General features: G+C 40.9%; 1 protein-coding gene across 1 annotated transcript; it reads left to right on the top strand.

Annotated features, from left to right (window-relative positions):
* Window positions 1–1,567: 1,567 nt before the first annotated feature.
* LOC124150074 (baculoviral IAP repeat-containing protein 2-like) lies at window positions 1,568–21,512 on the top strand. Its single transcript, XM_048383047.1, has 8 exons — window positions 1,568–1,822; window positions 3,608–4,534; window positions 8,068–8,124; window positions 9,814–9,871; window positions 13,276–13,439; window positions 16,764–16,814; window positions 17,601–17,837; window positions 19,585–21,512. The coding sequence occupies exons 1-8, from the start codon at window positions 1,678–1,680 to the stop codon at window positions 20,598–20,600; spliced, it is 2,655 nt and encodes an 884-aa protein (XP_048239004.1). The 5' UTR covers window positions 1,568–1,677; the 3' UTR covers window positions 20,601–21,512.
* The last annotated feature ends 344 nt before the right edge of the window (window positions 21,513–21,856 follow it).

The following is a 21,856-nucleotide window of genomic DNA, read 5'->3' as shown; positions in this document are numbered from 1 at the left end:
AATCTTACTCGGTAGTTACCAACCGGATTAACATTTTTTTTAAACTCACCTCATCAGTACATATGTATATTTTTCTGTATATGGTGTTCCTCCAAACCTGAGTGAGAACGTACACATGACAATGCTTCACCTGAAAGAATGATCGCAACGACTGTTTTATCAAACCATGAAAGATGGCTACTAAAGGATCTACTATCAGCGCTTGAACATGTTAGTACATATAAGCACAGCTCATGCTACTCGTCCTGTGAAAGCTTGGAAGTAAATATTTACCTGATGCTGTATTTATTGAAAGGTGGATGACAACTTGGAAATAGCCTCATCCCTCGTATCGTAAAAATGCCGGAACATTTAGTATTTGAAACGACATTTACTCGCGTCGTATGCCCGTGATGTTTGGGACTGGGTCGTATAGTCCTGGCAACTTGAGTGAGTATTGTTTTACGACGCTTTTTGCAATATTCCAGCAATATCACGGCAGGGGACCCCAGAAATGGGTTTGACACATTTTACCCATGTCGGGAATAGGGCATGACGAGCGAACATTTAAACCACATTAGGCTACACCACCGCCCCTCGCCTCTTGAAGAGAAATATTCAAGAAATGTCGCAGTTTCTATACAAGTGTACACCTGCGCGTTATAATCTGGTTGTGTTCTAAAGTCCTCATCATTGCGTTATAGATAAATTGACGGTATGACCAAATGTACAACAGATTTGTGAAAAAGGATGGTAATTGAAATATAGACCAATTTGCCAACTGATTTTTGTTTGTTTGTTTGTTGTTAACGCCGCACTCCAATTAACGTGGAATCTAACACACACATTGATTTACAGCTATCACTGCATACACTATCAACACGCGCTGAAAGAAAAGGTATGCAGATGTAGTATCTAAAGCTGATAACCTTGTGGAATTTACACACGTGCAGCCATGTAGAATAATCATACATCATATTGTTGTTAGCGAGCTATCTCAACATCTTTAGCATGGTGTTGGTTCACGGTGAGAGCCAGTTTGTCTTTGGGGTGTTTGCATACGTCAGTTGCATGGTGACCTTGTCCATATTTTCAAGGTCATTGGAAGCACTTGATCAGCTACAGTTTGTTATCTCAATAAACACTGTGCATTTTATTCAAATGTTATCGAAAGGAGGTTTATTTTATATTTCATGGTTACGGAAATACTTTTCATATTTGCTGTTTGTTAGAGACATATCTGAAGATGAACTGCATAGACAAAAATCAGATAGCATTTGAACGGACTGGATTTTGTGCATATTTTGTGGCAGACATTGAAGTTTTTAATTTTGTCTGTACAAAACGTGTTCAAAACGGTTTATTGGTTTTCACTTTAATATATACCCACTGGATAATCCTTCATACATTTTCTTGATGCAGAACATATTTTAGGATGGAAAAAACGCGAAAGTCCTTCCTTCTAAATGGCCCCGTCTATAAATAGGTCGACCAACAGGATGGAAAGTTATCGCCCTTTCATATCGTTTCCCCCCGGACAGGTTCTATTTTTAGCTGGGAATTCCCTTCTTAGGCGTTTTATATACATGGGTTACGACAGCTCACTCAAAGCCTCGCCTTGCAGTTACTCAAGCTGAATCACCAGTGTGAGTTATACTCCTACACCGTGGATAGGTTCTTTCTGTGAAATCTGCAGCGATGTCTGGCACTGTTCTACTAAACTATCGTTCGGAGGACTGGATCGACTGTGCATCTTTCTCGAATCCCGCACAGCCACACAAATCACGCCTCAACTCGGGCCATCTCTCTCAAACATCTCTGACGCCGGATTACCACAATACAGGTGAGTACATGTGCCAGTAGTGTTATCAAGTACACTACAATTTAAGTGTCTATTCCTCTCCCTACGTGGATACATGTAACAGTACGATGCCAACGTTACTACGACTCGGTCCTCGTTGTTTCCCTATAGATCTAGCTGTTATTACAAAATTATGAAGCAAATGACGATAGTATATATGTTATTATTATTATTTATTATTATTATGTTTATTATCATTATTATTATTATTGCCACTGCGGAGGTAATTAAACAATTAATTCGGGATAAGCGATGTTTGTGTGTATACGTTGGGCGTGAATGAAGCTATTTATCGATGTACCTCTAGTCTAGTCTGTGGTGTATTTAGCTGGAATATTGGTGAGTTACGCATTAAATAATAAATAAAATCTGGTTTGTTTCTCATCAAGCAGAAATGTGATATCAAATTTATTTATAATATATACCATCAGTAACTAGTACTAACTACCAGTGATGACGAGGCCGCCCCTCCTCTGCTGATGTTGAATCATTTATTTGTGGGCGAGACTTGGTTACCACGACACATATCGATTGCTTGCAAACAAAGGGACGTAACTGCTGCCACCACCGAAGGCTCTATTATTGCATGAACATTATAAATACACATACGGCGAGGTGTGAGAATAGACAACTATTAACAGTGTCAACTCTAGCGTGTCAGCAGTTGAACTAGCAGTATGTGTGCGTAGTTATAACGTCATGTGCGTTAATACCACTGAGAGTTACTGTATTTCTAGTCAAGACATAATCTTCAGAATTAGATTAGATCTACACCAAATCATACTGTAACACTAGTTGCAAACACCAGAATACCTGACGGATGAGAACATGTGAGTTTGAATCTCAGATTCACCACTTCTGTTATATTGTTGAAGGATATAAAGCATGGGCGGATACAGCTTTTTTTAAAAGAGGCGTGCTCAATTAAGATCTATTTATTGTCTATGGTGGTAATTTACACAGAAATAAAGATTTTTTTCGAAATAAAAAAAGGGGGGGGGGGGAGGGGGGTGCGCACCCCCGTACCCACCCCCTTCTGTATCCACCCATGTAAAGCCTGATACATGTCTCACACAGTTGATATAGACTGGGGTGTTACTAACTCATATGGACCTGCTCTGATATACTTCCCTGAAAGGCTTCTCAAAAGTCGCCCATGGTGCCTCTTGCACGGTTGCCTCCCTTAGCCGTGCCAGGTTCTGCTCGTCTGTGGAACCAATCACAGATTCCACTGATCAACCGTACCCTGGGTTACATCAATGGTGGACATCCAAGATCAGCGTACTTGGAGCTTCTTGCTACATAAGACTGACAAATGATATAACTGAAACATTGTAGCGGGGGTAAACCCAACTCACACAATGTGTGTTTACATGGTTTTTCCGCAAAGAACAACCACCACGGAGACTTTCAAAATGAGTAAACGTGCATTGATATGACATTGGAAAATAAAACAGATTTTCTCTATTGTTAACCATCGCCTTCATTATTGCCACTGCATCTTTGGCTTCTTCATAAGTTAGTGAGTGAGTGAGTATGGTTTTACGCCGCTTTTAGCAATATTCCAGCAATCACGGCAGGGGACACCAGAAATGGGCTTCACACATTGTACCCATGTCGGGAATCGAACCCGGGTCTTCGGCGTGACGTGCGAACGCTTTAACCACTAGGCTACCCGACCGCCCGCCTCTTCATAAAATTGCATACATGTTATTGTGATGATTATTGAAAGTTTATTGTCATGTTACGTTTATTTATTTGTTTCAGGGTATCAACCATCGAGTATGTCCAAAAACGTCACCACGTCATCGTTTAACCCCTTAGAGGTCAAGTCGAATATCCACACAGAAAACATGAAACAACTTTCTACAGTTGCTCCAAAACACCCGCAGTACCAAACATACAGCTCACGTCTAGATTCTTTTGTTGCCTGGCCTATACGGTATGTCCCGAAAACACCCGAGGAGCTGGCATCAGCCGGGTTCTTTTACATCGGGTCAGCTGACCGGGTCACGTGTTTTCATTGTGGAATAACCTTGAGAGACTGGGAAGCAGAACACAGCCCTGTTGCAGAACACAAGAGGTATGCCTCCGACTGTGAATTCTCAAAATTACAGTCATGTGAGTTACTTGGTGGTGATAAAAAGGTCCAAGAGGAGAGTGGACATTCATCTATGGCAGTTGATGAGAATGCTAACTCAAACGTTGACCTTCATATCACGCAAACTAATGACCTTCACCTTGGTGGCGGTGCTTGTGCGGCTTCAGTGGATCCTAACGATTCTGCTATGGCAGACCCATGTCTAGTCGTGGGAGGGAGTGATGACTCCGTGGACACATCAGCTCTCTGTGAAAATCTACAGACTCTATCAATCGAGGTGTGTGATAGGGAGATGCCCTGTGGATCTCCCATGGACATGGAGACTACATCAGACATCACACGCTCTCATGAAAGTCAGAAAGAGGTGTCTCAAATCTGTAAACCTAAAGCCCTGAGCAAGAAACTGAAGCTTCTGAAGGCCGAGAACAGACGTCTCAAGGAACAATCCACGTGCAGAGTGTGCAAAAACAACGCTGTATCCATCCTCTTCCTGCCCTGTGGTCATCTCGTCACGTGCTCAGACTGCGCAGAAAAGGTCCATGAATGTGTGATGTGCGGGAAGACTATTCTTGGAACAGTGAAAACCTTCATTATTTGATCAGTGGAACGTTGTGTACTCTGACCGGGTATATGTGTTTCAATGCTCCAGTATAAACTATCCCTTCTGTGATATTATGAACGTCTTGCCGTCCGTCGGTATGTTGAAGACAACATCCCACAAAGATGAACAATTTGCCTTCGTCAGCTACCTGTGATATTACTACACGTGCGCGTGTTGCTTGAAATGGCATCCATATCAAAACTGTACACAGCATCATTACGATTGAAATGACATCTGCAGGTGTACTGACAGATGTAATAATACATTCAAGAATCTTCACACGATTCTAGACTAAATCAAGAATTATTGAGTGACAGAATCTTATGATAACCATAATCACATCATCATTGTGAATTGCATGTATCCGCATGACATCATACCCTTCTGAATAAGGAGTGCAATAAACTACTTTTTATGAGAATCTGTAATGTTTTACATTTCATCAGGGAGAGAGAGAGGGTGAGGCAAGGAGGGAGAGAGATAGAGAGAGAGAGAGATTAACACAGTATTACATGAGGCCTGGCGGAGAGAGAGAGAGAGAGAGAGATTAACTTAGTATTACATGAGGGCTGCCGTAGAGGGGTGGGTGGGGGGTGGGGGGTGTCGCTCTTTGGCAACTCCGATTATGTTATGCATGTTCCGGGGAAAGGTGAGGTGAGGTGAAATTGGGTTTAACGTCGCGTCCAAGATTATTGCACTTATATAGCGACGTGCATGCACGTGTATGTGTGTGTGTGGCTGCTTGTACTAGTCCGGACTGATGCCGATTTATAGTGCTAGCTCACTGAGATACCATGCCGCAGTTTAACATGAATACCCCACTCAGACACAGTATACTGACTCCGAGCCGACCAGTCCTTGTTTTAGCCCCTTAATGCCGAGCGCCAGACAGGGTAACAACAAGTACAATCTTTTAACGTCTTTTTGTATGACGCGGACCGGGATCGAACCCTGGACCTTCCGCTCTCCGGGCGGACGCTCTACAACAAGACCACGGAGGCGGTCTTTCCGGGGAAAGATTCCTATTGGACCGAATCACGTGCACACAATGCATAAAACACATATTTCACTGTTTATATACGGATAAACTATGAGTCCTGATGTCAGTAAATGTACAGTCTTCCATGTAGCTGTGGCAGAAGACAACACCAGCCTTCTACGTGGGCACTGTGTAAAGTAGGGAATGGAATCCGGAACGAGACAAATGGAACATACCCTATTTACAAACAGGTCTCCAGTCTAACTTGCTAAGACAGTTTATAAACAGATGTCACCGAGGTATGGCAGATTAGCTAAGGATCGTGGCGTCAGCTTCTCTCCTCTGCCATTCCCCACACCAGTACTGAGGGAGAAGGGACATATCTAGATGTTAATATACAACACAGAAGATCAGTGGAATGACTTTAGATAGTCTAATGAAAAGAAAACCACGTGAAGAACATAATATATATTCTGGTTTATTATTTTTGTTTGCATCATGTTTATCATCATCCAAAAAACGCAATGCATAATGACTAGTATCTATTATCACAACTCTTACTGAAGTCTCTACTGCAGTTGGGGAGATTGTTTACTTGTACTGTCAATACATTTCCGGTAATTATATCAATAAGGGTATGTACAACACAAGGTTTATTTTCATTGTGGGATATATTCCATTTTATCTCATTCCAAATTCCATTGCAGTATTCCAATCCAAATTCAAGTCCATATTTTTACACTAAGCCCGTACTATGATCATCAAGGAAACTGATAGGTGAAAAAAAGATGTCCCGTCACTGCCAACTGGTCTAGCCGTGCTCTGGTCTGACTCAGCGTCGGTTTTTAGCTGTTGTATGATAACAATACAGTTAGTTAATGGACAAGGAGCTATGGTTTAAGGTTGTTTATGAAACCGGGACTGCTTCTTGACATGAAGGACAGACGCAGGTGTTGTTCGAATTATAGCCAAGTTTATTACTGATAAATGTTTTGAACCCTGAAACAATTGTAAAACATTCATTACACAAAATATAAACATATGCTGACATCAAATATTTCATTACATTTGATGATATATACAAAATGCTATAACTACTAATTGATAAACTTACATCTCATCAAAAACTTAATTAATCTTATATTATAAACCTACTTAACCCGCATATATACTTATATATGTGTATCATATAAATAGAGTAAGATAGACGTGACATGATACATTTACTATGTGTACATACAATATGCAATACATGAGAATATATATAAAACCTAGTAAACCCACCAAGTGTGTGGACCTGGGTTCATCAGTCCAGACACAGACCTCTGCACAAGTATTACAGCTACATCTGCACGACAAATAAATGAATATATATACACACTGTGCAGACCAATCTGATAGCAGCAATATTACTACAAACCGAAACATAGTGTTATTGCAGAGTAACTTAAAACAATTCTAAAATATAATAGTAAAACCCTGATTCATTCATACATTATACATTCATACATTACACATTCATTTATACCAATATGTTACCTAGCAACATATATGTTTCACATTCTTACTTTCATACTTCATACTTTCATACATCAGCTTCACAGTGATTGAAGATTTAGTTAAATAGTATTTTAAGCCTAAACTTAGCACTTACTGAATTATTTACCTTACGTAAATAATAACACTTGTAATGCATACAGAAATACAACTAATTACTATGATCTGGCGAATATTTACAACATGACCAAAACAGCCAAATTATCAAGAGCATAAACACAATATACCTACAAATCCTAGGAATACGCACAAACAATAAAATATCATCAAAAGACCAACCTTTAGAAGTGAATTCCAAAATGTCCAATAGATCAAACACCACAATTAGTCCAAATTGTCCAAATTGTGAATTCCAATGATATACGTGTGTTTGACAGTAACATCAAATGTGCTCTAAACTGTAGTAAAACTAAACCCTTTAAAACTGGAGACAGTAAGCTAGAACCTGAAACACAAAGGGGCTTTGAGGGGCGCGCTTGGGCAGGCTATTGTGTGATAGTGCACTAGGTGATTGAGGCTGTGGCAAAGTACTCATGCAGTAAGCTGAAACAGAGAATTAGGAGAGCTGAAGTGTGAAGTATATCATGTTTAAAACATATTTGACTGAATATTTAATTCAGTAAAAATCTAAACTAATAAAACTCTGAAAATATATACAATTATCGGATCCTGTCACATACTTCTCTCCCTTGAATAATGGCGTCCTCGTCATTCCGGTTCTTCGTCAACAAGGGAAAGCAATGCCTTGGAGATGCTGGTGCTGATGTGTCCTAAAATGCCGGTCGCTGCCAGTTGTTCCAGGCGTCGACTCCTCTGCTGCCAATCTGGGTCAGAAGTCTGGCACATCACATAATCTCCGGAGGTTTGCCAGGCAGGCTTCCTTGTTAGTCTACCAGTTCTTCTTGGTGCAGGTATGGGTTGGGGATTAGTATCAGGTGGTACAGGAGGAGGTAGCTCTTCTCTGACTGAGTCTTCCGGCTCCTCTTCAGTGTTTTCTGGTGGTTGCACTGCTTCAGGATCTGCTTCTGTGCTGCTGTCTTCTTCAGGTATGTGGTCGTCACCACCAGAAGCATCACCTGCTACTCCAAGAGACTGTAGATCGTCACCTGTTGTCTCTGAAGTAGCCGCACTCTCTTCCACAGTGTCTTCACTGATGATGGTAGCATCCTCAGCAACTGCTGGAAAATAGAATGGAGCATCATAGTCAGACTCTTTATCCTCCTGGATATCCTCTTCTATAGTCTTCTTCACTGTCTTTCTTGGTCTTGGAGTTGGCTTCTTGGCTGCTGGTACTCTGTTATCCATGATCGCTGGTACTGATCCAATGGGCAGGAGATGGTTTCTGTGCAACGTCCTCTTCCTCCCTTCACCAGATTCTTTCTGCACTACAAACACAGGGATATCCTGGTTTGGTTGCAAGAGAACAACATAAGGATCTTCCTCCCAGCGATCTGCCAACTTGTGCTTACCATCAAAGGCTAAGGCTTTCACCAGAACTCGATCACCTGTCTGTACAGTGGCCCCTCTAGTCTTCAAGTCGTAGCTGGCTTTCTGTTTGACTTGGGCAGTCTTTGATGCCTTTGACGCCAGGTCATAGGCTTCTTGGAGCTTCTTCTTCAGAGACTTTGCATAAGCTGTCAGAGACTGATGATTCTTGTTGGTCTCGATCCCAAAAGCAAGATCTACAGGCAGACGAGGTTCACGACCAAACATAAGGAAGAATGGAGACTGGTTTGTTGATTCATGCCGGATGCTGTTATAGGCGTGGACAAGGGGAGCTACATAGGTCTTCCAATCTGCTTTCTGGTCTGGTTGGAGTGTTCCCAACATATTAAGCAGTGTCCGGTTGAAGCGTTCAACCATACCATTGCCCATAGGGTGATAGGATGTTGTCCGGCTTTTCTCCATTCCCAAGAGGCTGCACAATTCCTTCATAAGGCGGCTCTCAAAGTTGGTGCCTTGATCACTATGGATGCGCTTTGGAATCCCATAGTGCATTATAAAGTTCTTGTAGAAGGCTTCTGCTGTTGTTTTTGCAGTCTGATTCCTTGTTGGGATTGCTTGTGCATACCTCGTAAAGTGGTCTGTGATGACTAGAATATTCTGGTGACCTCCCTTTGATGCTTCCAAGGTTAGAAAATCCAGACAGACGAGCTCTAAGGGCTGTGTGGTGATGATGTTGACCAGAGGAGCACGTGCATTGGCGGGGGATTTCCTTCTCAAACATCTGTCACATCTTTGGATCCAATCTTCCACGTCGTTGGTCATGCCTGGCCAAAAGAACCGATCTCTTAGGAGTGACAGTGTCCTCTCTCTTCCAGGATGTCCCACTTCATCATGAAGTCCTCTGAGCATATCCTCAATCAAGGCTGATGGTAAAACACGCTGATGTCGTTCTTGGCCGTTAATATTAACTTTCCTGTAAAGGATTCCTTCTTGAAGAAACATGCTGTCAAAGTTCCTATGCATGGAGGTATTGGCTTGACAAGGGGGATAATCCTGTCGTCTTGGCTTCCTGTTACTTCTCACCAAGTTAATCCATGGCCTAAGAATGACATCTGCAGCTTGTGCCTTTCTCCAGTCCCTGTCTGTCATCACTTTAAGGTTCTCTCCATGATCTTCTAGGCTTTCTAAATCTGGTGCTGCTGAACAACAGAGGCTGTGTACCAAAGGATGTTCCTGCAAAGTGTGACAAACAGCTCTTATTGACTCTGATGTTATCTGTTGTCTTTCAGCTTCTATTCCAGGCAGCCTGGAGAGTCCATCAGCGTCTGCGTTGTTGAGCCCTGGCCTGTAGATTATATCAAAGTTGTATGCTGACAAGGCCGCTAGCCAGCGGTGACCTGTAGCATCCAACTTTGCAGAACTGAGTACATAGGTCAGAGGGTTATTATCTGTATATACACTGAAAGTATTGCCATACAGATAATCCTTGAACTTTTCAGTCACCGCCCATTTCAAAGCTAGAAATTCGAGACGGTGAGCTGAATAGTTGCTCTCTGCCTTGCTCAGTCCACGGCTTGCATAACTGATGACCTTCTTCAATCCATTCTGTTCTTGGTACAAGACAGCTCCCAGTCCTTGGCTACTTGCATCAGTGTGGACTTCGAATGGCTTGGTGTAATCCGCATACCCAAGAACTGGCTGTGTTGATAAACATGTCTTGATTGTCTTGAACGCAGTTTCCTGTTGTGGTCCCCATTGCCATGGCTTGTCTGGCTTGTTAGCTGGATGGTTCCTTCCTCGTGTCTTGGTCTTTGTGGCTGGCATCAAAGCTGATAGAGGCTTGGAAATCTTGGCGAAGTCCTTGACAAATTTCCTGTAATAACCTGCAAATCCAAGAAACTTCCGTATCTCATCTGGGTTTGCAGGTGTAGGCCAGTCCAAAATCCTCTGTATCTTGTCCGGATCTGTCTCGATACCATCTTCAGACACAATGTGTCCAAGAAACTTGATCTTGTTCTTGAAGAAAGAACACTTGTCGGCACTGAGCTTCATTCCTGTCTCTCTGGATCGTTGCAGTACTTGGGTAAGCCGTTCTAAATGTTCTTCAAATGAGCTGGAAAAGACGATGATATCATCCATGTAAATAAGGCAAATCTTGAGGTGGAGTCCTTCGAAGCATTCGTTCATCACCCGTTGATACGTTGCAGGGCTGTTGCAGAGACCGAACGGCATACGGTTGTATTCGAAGAACCCCAAAGGACCTACGGTGAAAGCTGTCGTTTCCTTGTGCAATTCCTCAATTTCGACTTGATGATATCCTGACTTCATGTCCAGTGTACTAAAGAATCCTCACTGGGGGCTCCATTGAAACCGGGACTGCTTCTTGACATGAAGGACAGACGCAGGTGTTGTTCGAATTATAGCCAAGTTTATTACTGATAAATGTTTTGAACCCTGAAACAATTGTAAAACATTCATTACACAAAATATAAACATATGCTGACATCAAATATTTCATTACATTTGATGATATATACAAAATGCTATAACTACTAATTGATAAACTTACATCTCATCAAAAACTTAATTAATCTTATATTATAAACCTACTTAACCCGCATATATACTTATATATGTGTATCATATAAATAGAGTAAGATAGACGTGACATGATACATTTACTATGTGTACATACAATATGCAATACATGAGAATATATATAAAACCTAGTAAACCCACCAAGTGTGTGGACCTGGGTTCATCAGTCCAGACACAGACCTCTGCACAAGTATTACAGCTACATCTGCACGACAAATAAATGAATATATATACACACTGTGCAGACCAATCTGATAGCAGCAATATTACTACAAACCGAAACATAGTGTTATTGCAGAGTAACTTAAAACAATTCTAAAATATAATAGTAAAACCCTGATTCATTCATACATTATACATTCATACATTACACATTCATTTATACCAATATGTTACCTAGCAACATATATGTTTCACATTCTTACTTTCATACTTCATACTTTCATACATCAGCTTCACAGTGATTGAAGATTTAGTTAAATAGTATTTTAAGCCTAAACTTAGCACTTACTGAATTATTTACCTTACGTAAATAATAACACTTGTAATGCATACAGAAATACAACTAATTACTATGATCTGGCGAATATTTACAACATGACCAAAACAGCCAAATTATCAAGAGCATAAACACAATATACCTACAAATCCTAGGAATACGCACAAACAATAAAATATCATCAAAAGACCAACCTTTAGAAGTGAATTCCAAAATGTCCAATAGATCAAACACCACAATTAGTCCAAATTGTCCAAATTGTGAATTCCAATGATATACGTGTGTTTGACAGTAACATCAAATGTGCTCTAAACTGTAGTAAAACTAAACCCTTTAAAACTGGAGACAGTAAGCTAGAACCTGAAACACAAAGGGGCTTTGAGGGGCGCGCTTGGGCAGGCTATTGTGTGATAGTGCACTAGGTGATTGAGGCTGTGGCAAAGTACTCATGCAGTAAGCTGAAACAGAGAATTAGGAGAGCTGAAGTGTGAAGTATATCATGTTTAAAACATATTTGACTGAATATTTAATTCAGTAAAAATCTAAACTAATAAAACTCTGAAAATATATACAATTATCGGATCCTGTCACATTTATGTTGGAGATGCAGGCCACATAACGTTACCGGATTGTCACAAAGTCGCGTTGCCTTTCGCTTCCTCGTACATTCGAAAATCCCAGTGTCCCATTTGTATAAGCGTTATATGACGTGGCGCTATATATAGTATAGTTTTGTTTTTTTCCAGTTTTTCTTCAGTAATGAGGCTATGATAGTTTAACAACTGGGCAGATGCGTTCTGGGTTTTCCCATACGTTAATGGCTTCGCATTCAGTATTATGGCTGTAACATTGCACAGTGGCTGTAACATTGCACAGCATACAACTTCCCTCAACCACAATCACTGAACGATGCCTATATCTCATTCTGTAATATGCGCATGATAACAAACATTGTTTATTTGCATGCGGACGGTACATCGTTAAATGTCAATAGTAAGCCTTTAGGACAAAAAAGCGCCTTCAAAATTAGATTTTACGGAGACGTAAAAACGTGTAATTAAGAAAGTACTTAAAGGTATGCATTGTTCAGATATCGCGCATGTGCTTATTCTTTCATGTATAAGAATACGTTCATTAGAAATATATTATAAATCTGCATGGTTAGTGAGGGAATGATTAGCTAGTCCTCGATAAATAGTTCTCTATAAGACAGCAACGCCAGGCACAGAACAACCAGTCACGATTACCTGCCGAAACAGAAGTCAACCTTGTGTATAGGAGGCCATTCGGGCAAAAAATACCAAGTTGAAATATACGACAAAAGTACGTCAAATGTAATGAATAATGAATGAATGTTTCAAATAAAAGTAATTGTTTACATACAAATGATGAATTCAACATACAAAATGATACCAATGAACACCTCGCAAACAAAAGACGTCAAAAGTAAAGAAAGAACAATGTGGACTCAAGAACGTCAGTGCACAAAAAGGACACTAAAGATAAAGAAGGCCAGATGGCGCTGCAATTTGTAAAACGCTCGAGTCCAGACATGATGACAACAAGGCATTACACAGTTTTATATAACGTGCCAAAGATGCGGGACATACTCTCAATTTTGATTTTGTTGATGGTTCATTACTGCTGGGTACAGATATAAGTGTCAAAGAGCGAAGTTTCATATCAAATCGGCCCAGACTAAGTTTCTCAGGGAGAAGCTATCTGAACGACCACTGCATCGAGTTAACGTGCAGTGTGTTGGGAAGATCGGCAGCCCCACAGAGTCCTTCGCTTGGATGAAGTCGGCTGGCCTGAAAAGTGAGACGACTGGTCTGAAAAGTCAATGAAAGATTTTGCATCAAAATGTAATATGAAATGGAGATTGTGCAATGAATTTAATGAGACTGCCCACCATACTGTCAGTGTATGTCCAGCTTTGGCACAGATACAGTATCTTAGGCGACATGATGGCTTGGCTTGATACTTATATTACCGTCTTCGCCATACTTGTGTTTTCTTTGCGACCCAGAATATATAGAGGGCGTCATGGAAAATGATACAAAAATACAAAATTGTTGGAATAGGCCCGTATACAGCTTCCGACCTATCCAGGCCAAGAAACCTGATCTTGTCCTTTTTGATAAATCCAATAAAATCATTTATATTATTTAATTTACTGTCCCTTTTGACACTAATGTGATTCACAAGATTGATTAAAAATATGGCAAATATGCGGACCTCGCTTTCAAAATGTCTAGCTTGCATCTCAAGTATCAATTGTCCGACTCCCCATTGTTCTCTGTGCCTTAGGTTTGGTAAACAGATAAACATATACTGAAACATATTCTAAAGGTAGATTTGTTATATTGATTAATGTTAAATACCTAAGTGTTGCACATGCTTATATTTCTTATACTCGCACATACAACACAATGCAGTTAATTATTTACAGGTTGCCCGTGAAGATCCGGGTTAGAAATGATCTTCAGCAACCCACAGGAGACGTCTAACAGGATCGGGTGGTCAGACTCGCTGACTTGGTTGATGCATGTCGTCGTATCCAATTACGTGGATCGATGCTCATGCTGTCAGTCGCTGGGATGTCTGGTCGTGATTATTTATAGACCGCTGAGTGAGGCCTTAAACAACAAGCAAACAAACAAACAAACAACAAAAATTACAAGTTTGTTTGTGCCAAATTATGATGTCGTGTAGTGCGGTCAATTCGCGCTGTATATACTCAAAATGCCAATATGAAAAGATTTGTTCTTGGTGCTGGAAGCAAGGATGATTTTTAAAAAATCATTTAGGAATATACATTTTGATAAATTTAAAAAAAACATCTTCAAAAATGTATATTTTACAGAGATATGGCCCTATTTCATCTTGTAAACATTGTTTACACTACAGTAGCGCAAATGGGGATACGTTTTCTCAGATACCACAATAAATGACATTTTAATAGATCATTAAGTGATGAATATGTTAATATCAAATTTGAAAGAATGATCATTTACAGAGTCATGGCGGCTGTTTTTTCAGCCAGAGTGCAAGGCCTTGTTACCCCCAAACGGGGGTCAGAATGTGGTTAGATGTTCAAAGGGTTGTTGAAATAATGATAAATAAGTGTTAATGAAAAGAAGTATTAAACACAATCCACAATCCACTTTTGATTTCTCCGTGTTTGCGGTTCCGTGTGTAACATGCTTCCACGTGGGCGGAGGGGGCGGTCGGATAGCCTAGTGGTTAAAGCGTTCGCTCGTCACGCCGAAGACCCGGGTTCGATTCCCGACATGGGTACAATGTGTGAAGCCCTTTCTGGTGACCCCCGCCGTGATATTGTTGGAATATTGCTAAAAGCGGCGTAAAACCAAACTCACTCACTCACTCCGCGTGGGCGGTACTGTTAACCTACACAAGACTGCCTTCTCAATATTGCGTTATACAACCTTAGTGGCCCTTCACTGTTTATTAACTTTTGCATATCCCAAGCTTGCGGCTTCCTTGTTGAACTCATTCATTTGCGCACTCCCATAATCTGAAAATGGTCTCAAATTTTGGAGCAAATGACTACGACAATTGCCCCAAATAAAACTTACATAGTTGATACAATTGTTACATGAGACCCTTGTCTCCCACATGACATTATTGTTATTTTTTACAATGTTTTAAATTAGTAGTAAGCTTTATTATAAGAAACAGCAAATGAAATTACACCTCGACAATGTTGATGCTGAAGAACCACAAGCCCTAGACGTCAAACGAGCAGGGGACTTTGAGAAATGTGCCTTCAAAATGTTAGAAACAGAAAACACTGACAGACTATTTTAAGTAGATGAAGCAAGTTGTTAAGACAGTAGCACTTGCATTTACACGAGGAAACGTGTGTCGTTGATCATGTGATAATTCAGTGAGTAATGTCTCTATTAATTAAACTATCTATTAAACTCACTTAATTTCGTTTATCCGACATACTCGTTAATCCGACACAATCATGTGCAACCAACGATGTCGGATTAACGAGACTTGACTGTAGATTGTTTGTTTGTTGATTAACACTACACACAGCAATATTCCAGCTATATGAAGCGGTCTGTAAATAATCGAGTTTGGACCAGTCAATCCAGTGGTTGACACCATGAGCATCGATCTAGGCATTTGGGATACGATGACTTGCATCAACCAAGGCTGACCACCCGATCCCGTTAGTTGCCTCTTATGACAAGCATAGTCGTCGCCTGAGTTGCTGAAGATCTATTCTCTACCCGGATCTTCACGGGTAATAAGTAGTAGTAAGTATTGTCACTGTCACTCGGAGAAGGAGAAAGCGGACTTACGTCCAGAAATTACAATTGTTCAGATTCCGCCGAACTCTCAAGAGAGCCAGCCCAGTTCTCGAAAGGGTAAGCCAAACCCAAAGGAAGGGCATCCCTTCACTCTGGTCACCAGAAAATCTGTCTAAAAAAAGAGCCAACATGACTTATAGTCAAGCCACAGTTAATGTATCTGACCGTCCTCATGACAGATTCACGTTCTCTGGAACTTAAAACAAAGAAAAAAAATCGATATAAGTGCTCTCTGGGCCCAAGGCATGCTTAAACAAAAACAGCCTCAATTCAACCCACCCAAGGCTAATTTCGAACAGAAAAGACTGTCAGAGTCGAAGACACAACAGAATAAAAGATCACAAAACAAATGGGGTCTTTATGCGCAGACTTCTCCCAAGATCTTAATAAAATACATGATATTGCCAAAGAGCTGAAGCAAAAAGTACTATTAGAATAAAAGTGTGGAAGATTGGTTGGTTAGTTGGTTGGTTTATTGTTTAAGGCTATAAGACGGCGGTCTGTAAATAATCGAGTCTGGACCAGACAATACAGTTATTAATATCATGAGCTTCGATCCACGCAATTGGGATCGATGACATGCATCAACCAAGTCAGCGAGCCTGACCACCCGATCCCGTTAGTCGCCTCTTACGCAAGCATAGCCGCCTTTTACGGCAAGCATGGGTTGCTGAAGACTTATTCTACCCTGGATCTTCACGGGTCAAGTGTGGAAGAAGTGTGGAAGAGGCTACGTTGGTGTCGGAGACAACAGTACAAAATTAATTAACAGGCTTTATCCTGTGACTCTTGTCAGGAATGGTCATCCAGTTTGAGTTGGAGTGGCACTTCGAAGGTACTCCAAAAGGTATATCCATTTTCACTAACATTTGGGGCCATTTTCACCAAATTGTCTGGGGCCATTTACCCCGATTTATTGTTCAAAGTTTCTGTTTGTCACTTTTCTAATTATTAATGTGTTGCAGCCATCAATATTTGTTTTGATGTTGCAAATCCCAAGTCTACTCCTACAAAGCTGTCCTACTCAAATGTAAAGTTTTAAACTTTACAAAATACGCAAGACAACGAAGAAATTAGAAACCCCCAACTGGTGTAACAAAGTCAAATCAAATAATGAATTAACTTCACCATTCGATGACCAAAATATCCACACTTTCGTACTTGACGAAAACCCTGGCAAACACTCACACGGGGCGCTTATTATACTTTGACCAATACAATGTGACAGGAAAACCACAGGAGCTCGTTATTGGGCAGTAAATGCCAAATATATACCCCATGTGAACTACCCCCATACCCTCTAAGTTCTCTACTTATTGGTCATTAAATAAAAATATATACCCCCTATAAATAAGTTCTCCACTTATATATTGTTGGATATATATTTTTATTTACTGACCAATAACGAGTAGAGATCCTGTGTGGGGAAAACCCTAACGTTGCACTTAACATGCTTAATATAGATGGGGAAAACCCATTCCCAAAGAAAGACCCGAGCTCCTCATAGCGATAGCCCGTTCGCGGAGCTATCTACACCGAGAGTGTAACGAAGGTGTCACGCGCTGTGAGTGAGCTTGAGACAGAGGTCTGTGTCGGGTTCGTTGTGAGTATGCGCAGATGTTTAGAAGATAACACGACGCAGAGAAGTTGGGAACCGACCGACATGCTTCTCACTGCGAGTTAAACTACATAATGGAACATGGGGAAATACAGACGGACGGACATAGCGGGAATGTCCTGGGTGATCTGCCTGGGTATAGTACAACAGTTCCCGAGAGCGACAGCTTCAAGGGAAGGTTGGAAACATTTGCCTCCAAGCCAAATATCAAGGAAAACCGCGTACTTGCCCAGGCTGGGTTTTCTTACACAGGTGAGACAACTGAAACAAATTAATTGTTCGCCTTTTATTTGTGGAATGTTATGCCGTGTGATACTTGTATATATATGCCCAGCAATCGATTTGATTAAACCGAGGCACTTACGTAAAGAAAAGAAAAACAACAACAGCTAGTATCACGTCGAGTCCACGACGGAAAACATTTGTCATGTTTTTATACACTCGATAGTCTGTTGTAAATTTATTTAAAATCTCATTTTTTAGAATGCATTGTATGTATATATGTCTCAGCTTATTGCGATAAATGCAAAGTTTTATACGTAACTTTATTCCTATATAAAGGCATATGATACTGCTTATCGACCTCTCTAATATTTATTCATGACCCCGAGGTCTTCTACAGTATTCTGATATGAAATTCCGTCCTCATGGACAGAAAATATAAATACTGGCATGTGTTTTGTGTCTTTAGCTTTCTAATGTGTATTGTATGCGTAGATGGTTATGCTAAGGCTTTTAATTAAACTATCTGGTTAAAGTACAATTCACAGTCAACACAATGTACTGGCAAATTCTATACCGTTTGTAGGATAATGTTAAACCTCACGTCACATGACCTCATTTTATCTGTATGAGGTATACGTGAGGTCTATATATATATATATAGCTACATCTGGTGTAGGACCGGTGTACAAGACTGATTACATTTCTGAAATGAAAATATGTTTAGACCATTGATTAGTTGCAGGTGAGGGTGAGTGAACCATATGAGAGTCCCATAATGGCATGAGAATTATTTCTTGTTTTCCACACTTTTTCAAATTTTGGAACAGGTGATTTACAGGTGTAAAAACAGTTGATCTAAATACCAAATTCAAAAACACATGTAGTGGTACCATACTGTACACTCTAAGTTAGCTTTCACCATCCCTTTATGTAGATTTTACTATTGGTCGAGAAAAAAACGATAGTGGGAAGGTGAGAGGGGTTTGGGCAGAGATCGCCAAAATTTATGGGGTGGGGTGGGGTTGGCTGCATCAAAAGACACGTACAGTTCCATTACTTTAAATAGTCAAGCTTGAAAATTTGAACATTTTTTAGACGTCATGAAAAAATGTTACATACATCCCCAATCCCCCTTACAATAATGGACCAGTCAGTAAGTGTTGGGCTAAATGGGCATGCCAAAGAAACAAGATCCCCAGTGCGCAGAAGCCCTGAATATAAAATAACCCCAAAACTATCACTTGTTTTATTATGTCACTTAGTGAGTGAGTATGGTTTTACGCTGCTTTTAGCAATATTTCTGCAATATCACAAAGGGGGACACCAGAAATGAGCTTCACACATTGTACTGATGTCAGGAATTGTTATGTCACTTAGACATGTTATGTCATGGTTACATTAACTGCTGATAATAGATAACAAGAAAGAGTGCTCTAAATATATCTAGTTTTCTAACACCTTTACAGCATATTATTTGCAAATCATTGATTGCATTTTCAAAATTTGAACTCATTCCCCCAAAATTGTAGTGTCACCATGCACTGAATCATGAGGTTACCTATTACCCTTTGGCGACTACCTTTTGCTCACATCATGTATCAAAAAGTCGTTATCCGACCACTTCTTGTCAGATCTTTCTGATGGCTACAAATTTTTCAAATACACTGTTTTTTTCCACTTTGAGATTTTTGTCATCATAACATCTATCACAGAGTACTTATTTATAGTATTGTTATGGAATACTCAAGCTTAATCATCTCTTTTCCACATCCAGCTCCAGACAGGGTCGAATGCAGCCACTGTGGTCTTCAGCTGCATCTGACTGGCCAGCTGGACAATGTCCTGCAGGAGCACCTCAGGTCCAAACCTAACTGCCCCTCCATCAGCAAACTGTCCAACACTGGCCCCAGGACACCCCCCAAGCATCCCGAGTACAGGGAGGCTGCTGCTAGGCTTGATTCCTTCACGTCTTGGCCGACAGCGTATGTTCCTCAGTCCCCAGAGAATCTTGTGGCTGCAGGGTTCTACTACATCGGCTCAGCCGACAGAGTCACGTGTTTCCAGTGTGGAATAACCTTGAGGGACTGGGATGTAGGTCACGACCCTATGACAGAGCACCGGGAGTACTCTCCCAATTGTGAGTTCATCAGTACACCTGACTTGAACCAACTTGGAGTTGCCCGAAGGGTAACTTCTGACCTTGACATTGATGCTGTTGCCAGTGCTTCACTTGGTAACCTTGACCTTCAAGGTGATTGTAGTGGTCTGCCAGGTACAGATGGCAGCTTTGATGATGTTGAGCTGGAGGTGAGGGAAATGGGGTTCCCCGCTGATAAGATCCGTAGGGCGAAGGATGTGTTTTTGAGGAGACATGGGAGGTCCTGTGAGAATACCTCTGAGCTTGTAGACTGTATCCTAACTCTGGGCAATGACAAGTCTAATAATGAAGAGAAATTAACCACCAAAATTCCATTCATTGTTTCAAATTGTCAGAGTTCCTTCAGAGACGAAGGTCCTGTGTCATCCCCTGTCAAGGAAATGGTCAACTCTGATTCTGGAATAAAACCACCAAAGTCTCCAAAGTCTAAGGTAAAGAATGCTCCCCTGTTGTCAGAGAATAAACGTCTTCGTGAGCAGAGGCTGTGTCGAGTCTGTCGCCAGAGGGACGTCTGCACACTGTTCCTTCCCTGCGGCCATCTTGTAACGTGTGAATCATGTGCAGAAAAAGTTGATGATTGCGTTCTTTGTAACAGGACCATCATGGGAACAGTGAAGACATATCTCACGTAGGTCAAAGCAAGAGGTCTTCCAAAGGACTTATTGTTTGTTTTGCCTTAGAGGAACATAGTGCCAATACACACTATTTCTGAGATGGATGACACTCCCACAGATACACTCTTCACCCACTAACTAGTGCTTGGATGTCAAAGTAGCTGAACACTGAAAGCCAGACCATGGTCTTCTGTGATGTGCAGAGGTCAACATTTGAACACAGTGACCCAATACTATCATATATGCTGGAGACTGCCATGTTTTTGACAACTGTGATCCTATGTCCTAATATATAACTGGGATGATATCCATGGATCAAACTTATAACAATCAAATCAACATCTGTGTACCAGCATGGGTGGGGTGTGGTACAAAGGTATTTCTGTAGGTACTTCTGTACAATAACCTTGTATATTACACGGTACCAACGAAGTGTGTTATACCATCCCCCACAGATGCTTGGACTTTCACATTGGGAAAATATAGGCGTATCCAATGTATATATGAATACTAAAAACATTGGTATCTTAATGAAACCATGCTATCTATAAGAAACCTGTGATATATTTGACATATCAACTAGCCTATTAGTCAGTTTTGTTTCTAGGAGTATAAGGCACTTCTTCACAGTGTTGGAGAACTTATTTAACCTTGGATACTGGTATTATAGCTGCCCATAACAAAGTCATGTGATAGTTGTTCACAATGGTGTACTGAATGATTAGAACAATAGAAAATGTTTCTTGAGCATGTTGAGCATGTTTAGACGATTTCTCATAAAAAGTTAAAACATGGATGATGACTGAACACACTAGCCTGTAACCATGGTAACCTTGAGCCAATTTCACGTTCAGCAAAACAAATCTGAGAATTTGATCACACAACTCACTAATTGTGCATGCCCGTCCTAACCATTTTCCAATACTTAACCCGGGGTAAAACTGACAATTACCTGACTTGTACACAATTTTGTGACCTACCCTGTCGGTCCAGCTGGTTGGGAACTGAATGACCATGGCTGGCAGAGTAAAACTGACAATTACCTGACTTGTACACGATATCGTGACCTACCCTGCCACTCCAGCTAGTTGGGAACTGAATGACCACGGCTGGCGGAGTAAAACTGACAATTACCTGACTTGTACACGATATCGTGACCCACCCTGCCACTCCAGCTAGTTGGGAACTGAATGACCACGGCTGGCGGAGTAAAACTGACAATTAGCTGACTTGTACACGATATCGTGACCTACCCTGCCAGTCCAGCTAGTTGG

Source organism: Haliotis rufescens, unplaced genomic scaffold, assembly GCF_023055435.1.
Source record: "Haliotis rufescens isolate VD_foot unplaced genomic scaffold, xgHalRufe1.0.p SCAF_1, whole genome shotgun sequence".
Taxonomy (NCBI): Eukaryota; Metazoa; Mollusca; class Gastropoda; order Lepetellida; family Haliotidae; genus Haliotis; species Haliotis rufescens.
Note: the sequence above shows the minus strand (reverse complement) of the source record. Positions and strands in the feature narration are given on the sequence as shown.